This window comes from Charadrius vociferus, unplaced genomic scaffold (genome assembly GCF_000708025.1).
Source record: "Charadrius vociferus isolate BGI_N301 unplaced genomic scaffold, ASM70802v2 scaffold163, whole genome shotgun sequence".
Taxonomy (NCBI): Eukaryota; Metazoa; Chordata; class Aves; order Charadriiformes; family Charadriidae; genus Charadrius; species Charadrius vociferus.
The window spans coordinates 4,783,588-4,798,098 of NW_009648332.1; the positions used below are offsets into that span (position 1 = coordinate 4,783,588).

The following is a 14,511-nucleotide window of genomic DNA, read 5'->3' on the forward strand; positions in this document are numbered from 1 at the left end:
CGGCATTCAAGAGATGAGAGGAAAAAGAACCTACCTAAATGCCTCCATTTAAATGTAAATTTTGACTTTTCACATCTGACAAAGTAGGGTGTTTGTTTTTATAAACAATATATATATAAATAAGAGCCATGGAATTGAAAGAACAAAACCCCTCTCCTGTTGATATTGATATATTTTCCAGATAGTAATCTTTGCTCTCATCATGTTATGTATTTTTCTGTTTCTTTTTACTTTACAACTAATTTTGCTGTGAGAACAAGAACAGGAGATCGTTAGGAGGAAATACTCTGGTTCTGGCTTGTGCAGAGAAAACATGCCATCTGCCTAATGTGTTTCATCTTGTGTCAGTCTAAGATGTGTTTGGGTTTAACATGCCAGTCACTAGCCTAGAAAGAGTGCAGACAGCAGCTCTGACGCATATCCTGGCTAGATCTCCAAATCCTTCCTGCTTTTCAGAGACTACGCTCACTGTGAAATAGGCCACAAGATTTTGGGCAGTAGGTATGGCTCTCATCACCTATCTTGTCCTCACGTTAAAGTCCAAGAGGCATTTGTGCAAGGAACTGAAGTGGCTTGGGATATATTTTCAGTTTTCACCATATCACACCATTAAGAAGCAAAAGCAAAGAGCCAGCCTGAAAGCGGGTTATTTCAAAGAGGTCTGGCTGGTGGTTGAGGATGGAGTGGTGTCTCCCCGGTGACAACCACACAGTACAAGCTTCACCCTTCTCTGCTGTGTTAGGGAAGAGCTGGAGAAGCCATTAGGTGTAGCACCACAGAGAGACACACACTTGAGTCCCAAAGGCGGAATAGTCATGCAGTGGAGTCCTCCTTGCTCTGAGCTGGCAGGTCCCTCCTGTCTGTCTGGAGATGGGTCAGAAACGAGCTCAGCATCTGTCCCTGCTCCACCGGGCAGCATGGACTTGGCTCCCTGCAGGGACGGGACACATTCTGGGGCTCAGCGCTGTGGTCAGGACCCATCGGTGGCCACGTTTCGGAAATGGGGCCGCCTTCTTTATCAGTTGTTTCTTCTTTCAGTCACAGAATTCTTGCCTGATAAACGGACAGTGCATGTCTCAGCTGGGTAAATGTAGCTGGTCATATTTTGTTACGCTGTGTGTAATAAAGACTTTAGCTTATTTTTTTATTAAGAAAAGAAGTTGGCAGACAGCTTTAAATGTCTGCCTAAGGACAAAACGAACTGAGTTTTGTAGATAGCTGCTTTTTTTTCTTAATAAATAAATAAATTGAAAGATTTTTATGTTGATAATAAAAATAACTAATGCAGAGCTTTTTCCACTAGTGCCTGGAGACACGGACAGATGTGGGATTTTGAAGGGATAAAGAATTGAAATCTGTTGGCAGGTAGTTGCTATAAAAATGACTATCCTTCCTGCCTCTTTATTACAGACCAACATTCAACAAATGAAGAGTCTCTGAGAAAGCTAATGATGACAGGATCAGGTTCCAGCCATCAGAGATAGCAGAAACCTCCTCCCTTCAGAGAAATCTAAAGTTAAAGGGAAGTGGTTGGGAAAGCTGGGAGCTTTATTAAAACATACTTCCGGACTTTCTCCGACTCGGTGTGGTGTGCGGGAGCGTGCAGGGGAGGAAACTGCCAGGGAAACTATGAAGAAACAGAATGAGTTCACCCAAAGTTTGGTTTGCCTGTGAGCTGTCTGCCGAAGTTTTGTGCTATCACTTTCTGCCTCCAGACAACTTCTACTGCGCTGTTGTTGCATATAGTGGGTTTCTGCTTTGCTGTGTGGTCTCTTGTTGGAATAAGAGGGTAAAGCTTGTTTTCTCACTTTACCTTTCCGATTCTGTACCCCATTCCACTGCGGGGAAAGTGAGCAAGTGTGGGGCTGTGTGGGGCTTAGCTGGTACCAGGGTTAAATCACAACAAGGTTGCTTCACTATGTAAACATATTGTAGGGCCAATCTCCTAAAGCAGTCGGTAATGTGTTACAGAATTGGCTAGTCACTCTAGCGTTTTGTGACTCAACCTGAAAACAGCATGTGGACCCGTCAGCGTTGATGCAGAATTCAGGAGAGCAAAGATCAAGCATTGATCTGATATACCTACAATTCAGAGCAAACTGCTTTGCTCTCCATCATAGACAGCTGTAACAGTTACAAAGGAGAAGGATGAAAATAAGTTTAAAATATTTCTTTGTATTTAAAGATGCATTTTTACACACACACACTTATAAAGGTGTATATATACCCACATAGATGAAAAAGCAGATTAAAACTGCCTAAATGTCTAAGTCAACCATTGGCGGTGTGGGTCAGCTTCTGCTGTCTAGGGTGGGAAATACCCTTCTTCAAAGTCCTACTATACCTTTGCTTAGTTATGCCCTGGTGAATCCTCTTGAGATTGTCACTCTCTGATTATTTCTTATGCCACCATGCTCAGTCTTGAGTCTCTGATGTTCTGCAGGACCTGAATATTCTTTCTGTAGGAAACGGTAAAAAAAAAAAAAAGCGGTCCCCAATATGTGCTTGCAGGCAAAACATTGTCTTTGAGATCTTGTGACTTCACTTATAGGCACAGTTAGCTGCCCTGCTTTTTGGTCTGACAGGCAGAAGACAAGGTAGCAATATATTTACATATTGGCCAATGTGGGTAGGGGAATATGGGAGGGAAGAAGTTTCAGATACAACTGATGATGGTAAGTGCCTTGCAAAAGGCATATGTTGTGCTTTCAGTGGTAAATGCAGATCATTCCAAAATGACCGTTACATTTTAGCTTTTATAGCACTGTGCAGATAATAAATACTGCTAGATGTAAAACACAGAGAAAACATTCTGCGGTTTGGTGCAAAATGCCATGCTGATCTCTCTTTGAGTAGGTCAAACCCAAGAAAACCTATTCTTCCAGTTGCAGATGGGTCAACAAGAGAATAGCAGGGACAATTCTTTTCTTTTTTTTTTTTTTTATTTGTTAGCATGCTGTCCCTCCCCTCAGTAGCTACGTCTGATGTACAATCTCTTTCAGTGTCCTTGTGTTCCTGTTTATCGTCTTTCACTTTTATCTCTTCCTTGGATATGCTTGTTGCCTGCACCAAGTACAAGGAAGGAAAAGAAAGACACAACTTGCAAAGGAACAGAATAAGACTAATGACCATGGATAACTTCTGCTTGTGGTGAGGCTGTGCCAGGGAGATGAAGAGAAAGAGTTAGTTTGCTTTTCAGCTGTCAGTCACTAGTAAAGCACGTGCACAGTGTCCTTCCACAGCCTTCCCATCTTCCCAAGCAAGTAGATGGCCACATAACCCTTGAATGACACATTTAGTGTTGTTTCCTTCCACCTGAATGGACAGGTTTGTAGTTTGCATGCAGGTGTGTTTGTTTCTTTCTTACTCCACATGGATCTATGTAAAATAAGAATGACCGGCACAAGTCCTCTCGTAGGTCTAACTAATCAGATTTTTGGGTATGTTGTTAGTAGGCAGGAAAAGACACTCAGGGACCTGTATATGAAATTTTACATGTGTTGAATAAGGCAGCCTGGGCTGCAGTGATCATGCACTGGTGGAGTTTGCAGTCCTGAGGGATATGGGTCAGGCAAAGAGTAAAGTCAGGACCCTGCATTTTAGAAAAGCAGACTTCCAGCTCTTCAAGGAGTTAGTCAATAGGATCCTGTGGGACATTGCCCTCAGGGGCAAGGGAGCAGAACAGAGCTGGCAGATCATTAAGGATGCTTTCCATAGAGTGCAAGAACTCTTGATTCCCAGGAGTAAGAAATCGGGAAAGGAAGGCAAGAAACGGGCACGGCTGAGTCGAGACTTGCTGGTCAAACTAAAAGGCAAGAAGGAAATGCACAGGCAGTGGGAGCAGGGACAAGTGTCCTGGAAAGAGTATAGGGATGCTGGCCGATTGTATAGGGATGAGGTCAGGAAGGCCACAGTGCAGTTGCAGCTGAATTTGGCACAAAGAATAATAAGAAGGGCTTCTACAGGTATGTCAGCCAGAAAAGGCAGGTCAAATAAAGCATTTCCCCCCGATGAGCAAGAGTGGCAAACTGGTAACAACAGACATGGAGAAGGCTGAGGTGCTCAACAAATTTTCTGCCTCAGTCTTCCCTGGCAGCCTCTCTCCCCACATCTCTCAAGTGGATGGACCACAAGGCAGGGACTGGGGGAGCAAAGTCCCTCCCACTGTAAGAGAAGATCAGGTTCATGACCACCTGAGGAATCTGAACATACAGGAGCCTATAGGACCTGATGAGATGCATCCCAGAGTCCTGAGATAATTGGTTGATGTAGTTGCCAAGCTTCTCTCCATGACACTTGAAAAGTCATGGCAGTCAGGTAAAGTCCCCAGTGACTGGAAAAAGGGAAACATTGCACACATTTTTAAAAAGGGTAGAAAGGAGGACCTTGGGAACTACTGACCTGTCAGCCTCACCTCTGTGCATGGGAAGATTATGGAACAGATCCTCCTAGAAGCTATGCTAAGGCACATGGAGGAGAGAGAGGTGATTTGAGACAGCCAGCATGGCTTCACAAAGGTCAAGTACTGCTTGACCAGCCTTCTATGATGGAGCGACTACCTCAGCGGACAAAGGAAGAGCTATGGATGTCATCTAGCTGGACTTCTGTAAGGCCTTTGACATGGTCCCCCACAATATCCTTCTCTCTAAAATGGAGAGAGATGGGTTTGATGGGTGGAGTGTTCGGTGGATGAGGAATTGGTTGGATGGTTGCATCCAGAGGGTAGTGGTCAACATCTAAATGTCCAGATGAAGGTTGGTGACAAGTGGTGTCCTTCAGGGGTCCATATTGGGACCAGTACTGTTTAATATCTTCATCAGTGACATAGACAGTGGGATCAAGTATACTCTCAGGAAGTTTGCAGATGACACCAAGCTGAGTGGTGCGGTTGACATGCCTGAGGGACAGAAAGCCATCCAGAGGGACCTGGACAAGCTCAAGCAGTGGGCCCATGTGAACCTCATGAGGTTCAACAAGGCCAAGTGCAGGGTCCTGCGCCTGGGTTGGGGCAACCCCCAGTATCAATACAGTCTGTGTGATGAAGGGATTGAGAGCAGCCCTGCCAAGAAGGACTTGGGGGTACTGCTGGATGAAAAGCTGGACATGAGCTGACGATGTGCTCTTGCATCCCAGAAAACCATCCATATTCTGGGCTGCATCAAAAGAAGCGTGTCCAGCAAGTCAAGGAAGGAGATTCTGCCTCTCTAGTCTGCTCTCGTGAGAGCCCACCTGGAGTATCGTGTCCAGCCCTGGAGTCCTCAGCATAGGAAAGACATGGATCTGTTCGATCAGGTCCAGAGGAGGGCCAGGAAGATGATAAGAGGGCTGGAGCACCTCTCCTGTGAGGAAAGGCTTGAAGGCTTGAGAGAGTTGGGGAGACCAGAGCCTGGAGAAGAAAAGGCTCTCAGGACACCTTATTGCAGCCTTTCAGTACTTAAAGGGGGCTTATAAGAAAGATGGGGGCAAACATTTTAGCAGGCCCTGTTGTAATAGGACAAGGGGTGATGGTTTTAAACTAAAAGAGGGTAGACTTATGCTAGATATAAGGAGTACATTTTTTACAGTAAGGGTGGTGAAACACTGGCACAGGTTGCCCAGAGACGTAGTAGATGCCCCATCCGTGGAAACATTTGACGTCAGGTTGGATGGGGCTCTGAGCAACCTGATCTAGTTGAAGATGTCCCTCTCATTGCAGGGGGGTTGGACTAGAGGACCTTTAAAGGTTCCTTCCAACCCAAACTGTTCTATGATTCTATGTGCATGTTTGCTTCTACATGAAGGAGAGATAAAGGATGAGAAAGAATAATGACTGTCATTGTTCAGACTCACCCTTCTGGTTTTGGCTTGGGGTCAGGCCCAAAATCCAGAAAAGTGTGTTTCCTGGTTCCTATTAATTTAGGGTAAAAATTATACAAGAATTGTCCATGCTGCTGACCCAAAAGTCTTGTCTAAACTTGATCTTGGTCTTAACATTGTCTTTTTGGCCCGTTTCTAATTTAATATGCATTTGAACAGAAGTGGCTTCTTGATAGAGCCTTTCACCTCCATGTCACCCTTTCAAATCCAATTCGGGCCTGTCGTGACCAAATGTTACTACCATCTGACGGCTCTTCTGTGTGCTGTGTGAATTGTTGGCTTCAGTCCAGTAGCTGGTGGACAGGTGCCTGAATTGCAAAAACTGCCAGAGCTGACACTAACTGGACATCTCTGCAGAGAGGTCAAAGAGTGAATCAGCCTGGCAGATGAATTAATACTTAACTTGTACGGACTGTGATGCTTTATATCTTCAAAGTGCTTTACAAACGTCAGCTAATCCTCAGGAGGTGTTGTTATCTGCACTGGCAGGTGAGAGAAAAAGCAGATAAAGAACGAGGATCAGAATATGCATGTTGATGACCTCCCACTCTAAGGCCAGAACTATGAGTTTAGCTCCTTTCAGGGCTACTGATGGACACACCAGTGCAAGGTTCAAACTAACTGAAGAGTGTCCCGTGTTCTTCTATGGGTAAAAGCAACCCTTAATTTTTAAGACAGGCAGGAAAGCAGTGTTGACGGACATGCCACCCTTTTGCTGTATGAATCCATGGAACCAACAGAAGTCTCCTCTCCATCCTCTTTGAGGCACTAATGAGTTATGTCAGATTATGCCTATCTTTAAGAGGTATCATTATTTAGATTGAGAACTTGCCGTGTAACCAGATTGGTAGATAATTACTTTTGAATGGCAACTGGATCAGAGTGGTTCATTCCAAAAGACAGCAGCTCTGGGAACGTCATTGAAATAATCTGAAAAAAAATGCATGACTTGTTATGAAGAGTTGCTGGAAGGTCATGCAGAGTTAGCAGTACATCAGTGTTTGCAAGCTGCTTCTGCAGGGACACTTAAAAGACTGTCAGATTGTGTAAAGGTGTCTACAGGAATAAGGAGAAATTGGCTTTAGTATTTCATATCAATGAGAATAAGAGTGGTTCTAAACTGACATTTTCCCTTCTCCAGAAGCAAGCTGAGGAATATTTTTTTTTTAATTTTTTTAACATTTAGAAGGTTTTTAAAAATAGTAAACCACTTTTCTACTATTAATTTCTTATGTAAATAATTGATGTTGTTGCCATGGTGTTTACAGAGGTGAGCGGAGCAGGTGGTCCATGAGATGATGAATGGAAGGAGAAGAATGGTGTCCCTATGGTTACAAAATGGTAGTGGCATGCCTCTGAAACAGTGCCTTTAATAAGGTGTGGCTTACATCATCTGCAAAACTGGGGATGATGCTGTAGGACTGACTTGTACAGAGGTTCTAAAGAATGGCAGACGATAATGTTATTAGAAGTATTTGACTTTTTTTTTTGGTGAGGGTTTATGCTGGCCCTTTCAAATTTTGAGGAAAAAAAGTATGGTGAGAAGGTAGATGTAAGAAAAGGGATTTGGGTAAAATTCACCTTACCAAAGCTAGGTATTGCAAGGGAAGTTTGAAAATGTGAACCATATCCGGACAGTTTGAATTTCAGCTCATGTTCCCTTGTATAGTAAGAAGGAGACAAGTGTTTCTCCCCCTTAAAGAGCAATTCAAAGCACTGGGCAGAGTTCCCTGGAGCTGAAAAGGCCAGCATCGGTGCTTTCCAGCTGAATGTAGGCTGCTGAACATGTGATGTTGAATGGCCAGTTTTCCTTTATTTTGCTTATTAGCACATTGTGCTTGTGTTTTCTGGTGTGACCACTGTAGGTGTTACCAAAATAACTAAGCCTGGGGTATGGTGCGTACGTGAAAATGGATGTATTGGAGACCTGTGCAGAATTTTCTTTTGAGAGATTCTGGACCTGAGGATGCATCAAAGAGCCAGTGTTCTGGGAATTTCTGAATCTTTTCTGAACCAAAAAAGAGCAAACTCCTTATGCTGTGCCAACTGTTGTATGTCCATTTGCTTCAAACTGTGGCTTAGCAGTGAGAGTGCAAAGTCTGCCGGGAGGCTGTTATGTTCTCTACCACTAATGACCAGTCACGGTTTTAGCCGCTTGTATAAAACATTGCAAGGAGTTTATCCCATCCCCTGTATGAAATATGGGAGTGAAGAAGGCTTTTGGACGCTCTCTCTCTAAACCAATTGCTATGCCCAAGAATTAATAAAATCCATATTGAAGTGACAGCTGGTGGACAGAGCTGGCTTCTTCCTGCATCACTTGTTTCTCTAGTGGCTCATGTTCTGGGCTCAATGCACATTTATCCTTTTATTACAGCATTTATTGATTTCTATCTATTTATTTATTTATTTGGTCTCTGTTTCCTTAAGAATCATAATTGCAGTGTTCAAAATCTAACTTTGGTCACATCAGCACTAGCTATTAACATCTTCTATCCTTTTGCTCTTTAACTACTGACCTTCCAAAGGCATTCAGCTAATGAAATAAAAATGCAGACAAGCGAGAACTCATTTTCTCAAAACTTTACATGGCAATGTGAACCAGTTTCTGTGCTACTTTGACTATTTCATATCTTGACAATGCATGTGAGCTCTTATTCTTTATCCCCGATTTCTTTCATTTTCCCCCCTCCCTAATTTATATGTATATTTCTCAAGCTGCCAGAAACTTTAGACTGACTCAGGAGAACAGTGGAAAGTGTGTGTCACAAAGGCGGGGATTCAAATGAACTTTAGAGGAGAAATTTGTTTGCTTATTTATTTATTCTGGTTTTATGTGGTAAGTGGCAAGAAGAGGCAAAGACCATTCTTTTCAAGGGAAAGAATGTTAACTGTTGTTTTCTAAGAAATGGGGTTCAATCATAGTCTCTGTCAGTCTAGTGAACGCTTTCTGTTTTGACACACAGAGAAAAGAAAGACCAAGTCTGCCTTTGTTTTCTCCAGCTCTGTAAGCTGGGCCATCCAGGTAATTACAGCTTTACTTAAGAAAGAGAGTGCGAGAGAGAAAATCTCTGTTGCTGCTTGTAAGCACAAAGAAAAGACACTTGAGGGAATTAAATTGCATGATGATTTTTATAAGGCATCTGGATCATTTTGCATTCCACCTCTAAAGCAGAAAATGATGAGTTTAATATCATATTGTAGGATGTGACTTGCAAGTCTCTCAGAAGGCAGCTATGGCATCCAGAGATGTTTGAGCCCTGGTTAGTCACTATTTTCTGCTTAAAGGCTGAAGCAAATGTGACTGTGAAAATTTGAACCACCTCTAAATTTATTTCCATTCTTACCTGTAAATACTACTGCATGAGAAGCCCTAACCGAGGTGGGTTCTGCTCTGTAGATACTGACAGATACCCCTGTGGTTTAACAGCAGGTAGGATTGGTTTATGTTTTAAGTGTGTTTGCATGTGCTCATGGAAATGCACACATACGTTTATTAACCTCATTCTCCCATTAAAATTCTCCCTATCTCAAAGAGAAACAATTTCAGAAGGTCATCTCCCTGCTGATTTTTCTGAAATTCCCATCAGTAGGTGACATTATATATTTAATAAAATGTTAATTCTGTGATCCTGCCTAAATTGCAGATCAGTAATTATGTCAAAATCTTCCAGAGAACCTCAACTGAAATATGAAACTTTATTCCCTAGCTTAAATTTGTAGTGTGGCAGTGGGTGAAACAGCTCCTACATGTAAAGTACTTATGAATATGTATGACTCTAAAGAGAGAGAAGAAATACCATTATTGTTCAGGAACATATCTTGATCCTTTAGTCTAGTCTGCAAACAAATTTTCTACTACTTGGTCTACTAGCTGGGGCACGAGGTAGCAAACTTTAACGTCCCAGTGACTGGGCTGTTATTGTCCATTTTAAGGTCACAATATCTGTGTGTCTGTGAATAAAGAGAATTTTTCATTAGAAACTCATGTGTTATATTAACAATGCACTGAATTATTTTCTTCTGTAATGGAGAATGTTCAAGATGTTTCCCTTTGATAAAATAATGAATGTGATGAGAAGAAAATACATGTGAAACACTGAAATACTGTTCCATTCACATTCAGCAGTATCTGGGAGTAGTACATCTAACTGGCAATTACTCTAGCAATGTTTAACAACTGACTGGGTAGGATGGACAGCTGCAAATTTGGACTATATTTAGTGGGTAGGAATATGTGAAATAGAGTTTTTTGTATATTCAGTAGGACAGTAAGGAATAAAGACCAGAAAAAAACAGTTTAATAGTTACTGTGGGCCGACTTAGGAAATTACTTTTGATGTTTTTAAACACTTCTCTGGGTGATAAGCTATCTGTTGAATGTCATGGCTTTCAAATAAGCGATCTGGAAGTTTTTTAGGTGAAGGCGATGTCCGTAAAGGACACTGTTTCCTCAGAAATAACCATTGTAACCAGACTATTTGAAAATGGTTTTGATGATCAAGAAAAATCCCAAGAGATTGTCTAAAATTCTCTGGAACACTTCTACCAGCAATTTTTTTAGCGAGAATCCTAGGAGAGTTTAGAAAATATTTTCCAGTAATACCGTGTTACGCTGGATGACTTGATTGATTGAATACTAAGCTGAGGCTCAGGTGACCCATGTTCTGCAGGTGACTTTCTTGCTGGACAGCCTAAGGAAAGTTATCTTAGTAATCTGTGCCTCTGTCCCTGTTTGTAGACACCTTCTTTTGGAAACAATTTGATAACTATGGATGAATAAGTATAGTATGACGTGGCACAAGTCGTACAGTTTATGCCAGACACTTTGTGTTAGGACACAAATGATACTAGTCTATTGTTATATATCTCACTGTGCTTCACAATTACTTTATATTAGTAAATATGTCCCTATAAAGAATTCTGTCTAGTTGTTCTAAAATAAGTGTGACTTAGGTCACTGACTTGTATGTGAAGGACGTTCATGCTTTACAAATATCCAGTTTAACTAGATTATTTCCTCACTTCACCATCCAATCACTGTTCTGAGACTCTACGTGTTCTGTCTTATGGTGATATGCCACTGTGCATCTGATCTCATCAAATTCTGTTTCTGCTGGGGAAATTATCTTATGAAAAATAATATTACTCAATCTTGGTTTTAATTTCTGTATGCTTGGAGATGAAGAAAATCCTATGTGGTATTTCATCCTGTCAATGCTAATCTTTCTCCTCAGTGCTATATCTCCGAATAGCAGATGGGTGCTTTATTGTGCTTTATTGCAGTGCTGGTCTTCTATAGCACAGAGTAATGTTTTGGCAGGAGCAAACAATTTATTGTATTAGAGTCATATACAATCAAATATTCCTTTTCCTATGAAGCATGGTCAGATATTGATATTGCATTAGCTAACATTTTAACATAGGAGAGGCTTAATAAGATTCAGTATTACTCTCTCTAGGCTGTTTAATTAAACTAAACAGTCACTGTGTATTGTACATTGGTTTTCTGCCAAGGGAAAGTAAATCTGTATCACATTAGTTTCACATACCAAATGATGTTCTCCCCCCATCAGAGACTCTCTAGAAGAGCTGACACTGCGGTCGCATGAACTGCATAATACAAACTGTGTTTGTATTACGTTGGACCATCTTGTAGCTCAGTATTCTCCAGTAGCCTGAGCAAGCTTTGTGTGCAGACAAGACATGCGGCTGGAGAACTACATGTTGTATTTCAGTGGCCAAGGCCCGCATTTGCCACTGAGTGGTACAGGGCTAAGCATCGTATTCCTTGTCCTTCTAACAGAGCTCTTCTCCATCCCCCTGTTGGGGCAGAGAGATCTGAACCATAACCCTCTGGTCACCAGGAAGGTTCTTACTGACCCCATGGTGGCCAGGTGACAGGGGTGGGTTTATCACTGGCTGGTCACAGAGCACCATTTGTTCCGAACCAGAAGTTGCAAGAGTTTGGGGAAACTCTGGGTAAGACAGCGGTGTGCGCTCTGGTAGCACTTTTTAGTACTGGATGTTGCCTTCTCACTACTGTCAGTGGCACTGTAGGTGGTGATCAAGGTGAACATTCATTCTTTGCTGCTGATGGCAGGGGAAGTAGTATCACTTGTATATTCTGTGATGAAAAGATGTGTCCCTGGGCTGGAGACTTGAGCAGATTTTTCTTACAGAGCCTTCTGACACTGAATTGCCAATCCAGGAAGGGTATGGGGGGAGTGGGGAGAGCAGCAGCTTCTGTGTTAGGTGGTCCTGGTGCTTTCTTTTGAAGCAAGAGTTGATGCAGAATTACTTGGAAAGCTCCAAGTGGAGAGACGTTCAGGGCACTTGTTCTGGGGAGTTGTTCTGTTGAATTACTACTACAAAGTAGAGTAACAAAAACATTTCATCATAGAACCATGGAATGGTTTAGGTTGGAAGGGACCTTAAAGATCATCTGCTGTGGGCAGGGATATCTCCCGCTAGACCAGGTTGCTCAAAGCCCCATCCAGCCTGGCCTTGAACACCTCTAGGGATGTACTTGCGGTACCTTATAAACCAAAATAAACTACACAGAAAATACTGAAGTCTTTTTTACACAATTTTTAGCCTGTCTTTCCTGGCAGAAGGGTACATCTGCATATTGTTATGTAGAACTGTGCAGAGGTAGCAAAGTTACGTCCAAACAATCATGCTCTGGAACTGGAAGGTGCATACTTTTGTCAGTGGTGCTAAGCCCTATATCAACGTGAAGGTCAATGCTTTGTGTCTATTTTGCACAGTGTCCTGTGCTGCATAAATGTTTCAGCCTTCTCAGAACAGGTAAAGAAATGTCTGTCATGGTCCTGTGTTGCACCTCACGTGCACCCACAGGGAGGCATAAATGGCTGGAAGCTTCAAAGCAATGTCTTTAGCATGGCTCTCTGGCACTGGCACCGTGGTTAGATTCAAGGAGGGCAGTATTGGATTTATGGGAGGCTTCACATACATAACACAGTTATGATTTATCTCATGCTGAATGTTTTTTTTGTTGCTGTTGTTTTCCCTCAACAGAAGATTAACCTGGAGTTCTATATTGACATCCATGCCCACTCCACCATGATGAATGGCTTCATGTATGGGAACATCTTTGAAGACGAGGAAAGATTTCAGCGGCAGGCTGTTTTTCCCAAGCTACTCTGTCAGAATGCTGAAGACTTCTCTTATGTAAGCAATGTTTCTCTTAATTAATTTTTTTCCTAATTTATTTTTTAATGCTAAATCTCTGACTTAATTGGATTGTGTGAATTTTATTTTAATATGAACAGAAGGCTACTTAAAATTTTTGTCATTATTAGCTACCATCTTCCCTCTTATACTTACCTTATCCAAAAGTGGCAAGTTGTGATCTGATGTGTTGTCATTAGGCACATGAACAAAAGCAGGTTCTTCATCTTCCATATTATAACCTTTGGTTCTGAATTATTGGAACACTTAGTTTTTATCAGATCTTCTCTCTTTTGATCAACTGCATCAGCTTTATTGTTTCATTGTTTATATTATAATATATTGGATTTATTTTTTTTTACTTATAAACTTTAGATAATAATATAATAGCAAATAGAAGTAAAACTAAACTTGAAAGAAAAGGTTAGATAATTTTCTGTCTAAATTTGTGACAAAGGCAATGTATGCTTTTGAAATTCTTTGATATTACCATGGAAAACTGTTCTGCAAGAAAACCTGCAATTGCTCAATACGTCTCATAACTTGGAAGAAAGTATGTGCGTAGGTATCTCTGGAACTTGGAAATAAATGGTAAACTCCTGTGAGTGAGCTGGAAAAGGGCATATGTTTTAAAGCAAGTTTCAAATAGAGTAGAACAGGTCCTTAGCACACACTGGTCGCAGTAGCTCTGCAGCAGTCAGTAGATTTAAGACTCTGGTTCAATGTGTTGCAGCTTTGTGTCCAAGTATGACATGCTGGCCCCTTCCACAGCCTCTTTTGTGCATCAGTTTTCCTTGAAAACTGTGCAAGTAGAATACACAACACCTGACCCTGCCTGCAACTGCTTGTTTCCTTCTCCTGGCCCACCTTGCACACCAGTGGAGCGGCCAGCTAAGCTACTTCTGCACAGCTGTCCCTTCCTGTCTTTCACTATGCACTCTCGGTTTGCTTAAGTGGACATTCTTTGAAGTAACAGTTGTTTGCTGTCCCATTTTGCTTTGACTGGGATAAGAACTTTTTAGAAGTGCATCTCAGCCAAGGTAGTGGAAACTTCCAGCCATGAGGAGGGAAGGCAGTGGGTGACATTTGGCAGCTATATAATAGGAACAGGCTCAATTAAAAATGACTTTGCAGTCCTGCACCAAGCAGAGAAGAAGCAGAACAACCTACAGTATGGTCCCTGCTTTTATGTTTGCTGTGTTCTTAACTCTCTCTGTTACCCACCATACTTTTTCCCAGTCTCTGCTGTCCTCTTTTTGCTTACGCTTCATTTTTCCTGGTACTGAGAGATAAACCTGGGTCTCCTCTCAAAGATGGGGACAGCTGGGGCATGGTACCTGCTTCCACTGCAGTGCTATCCCAACCAGCTTGTGGCAGAGGCGGTGGGTGGAGGAGGATAGGGACCCTGCATCATTCCATGTGCTTAGCTCTAGAGAAACAAAATCTAAAAACAGATACAAA

At 42.0% G+C, this 14,511-nt stretch overlaps 1 protein-coding gene across 1 annotated transcript in view; it reads left to right on the forward strand.

The window, feature by feature from the left end:
• The window catches only part of AGBL4 (ATP/GTP binding protein-like 4), a 972,041-nt gene that overhangs the window by 855,303 nt on the left and 102,227 nt on the right, over window positions 1–14,511 (forward strand). The window contains exon 11 of the mRNA XM_009884833.1: window positions 12,898–13,050. Coding sequence (XP_009883135.1) covers window positions 12,898–13,050 — 153 coding nt within the window. The remainder of the gene's footprint in view (window positions 1–12,897; window positions 13,051–14,511) is intronic.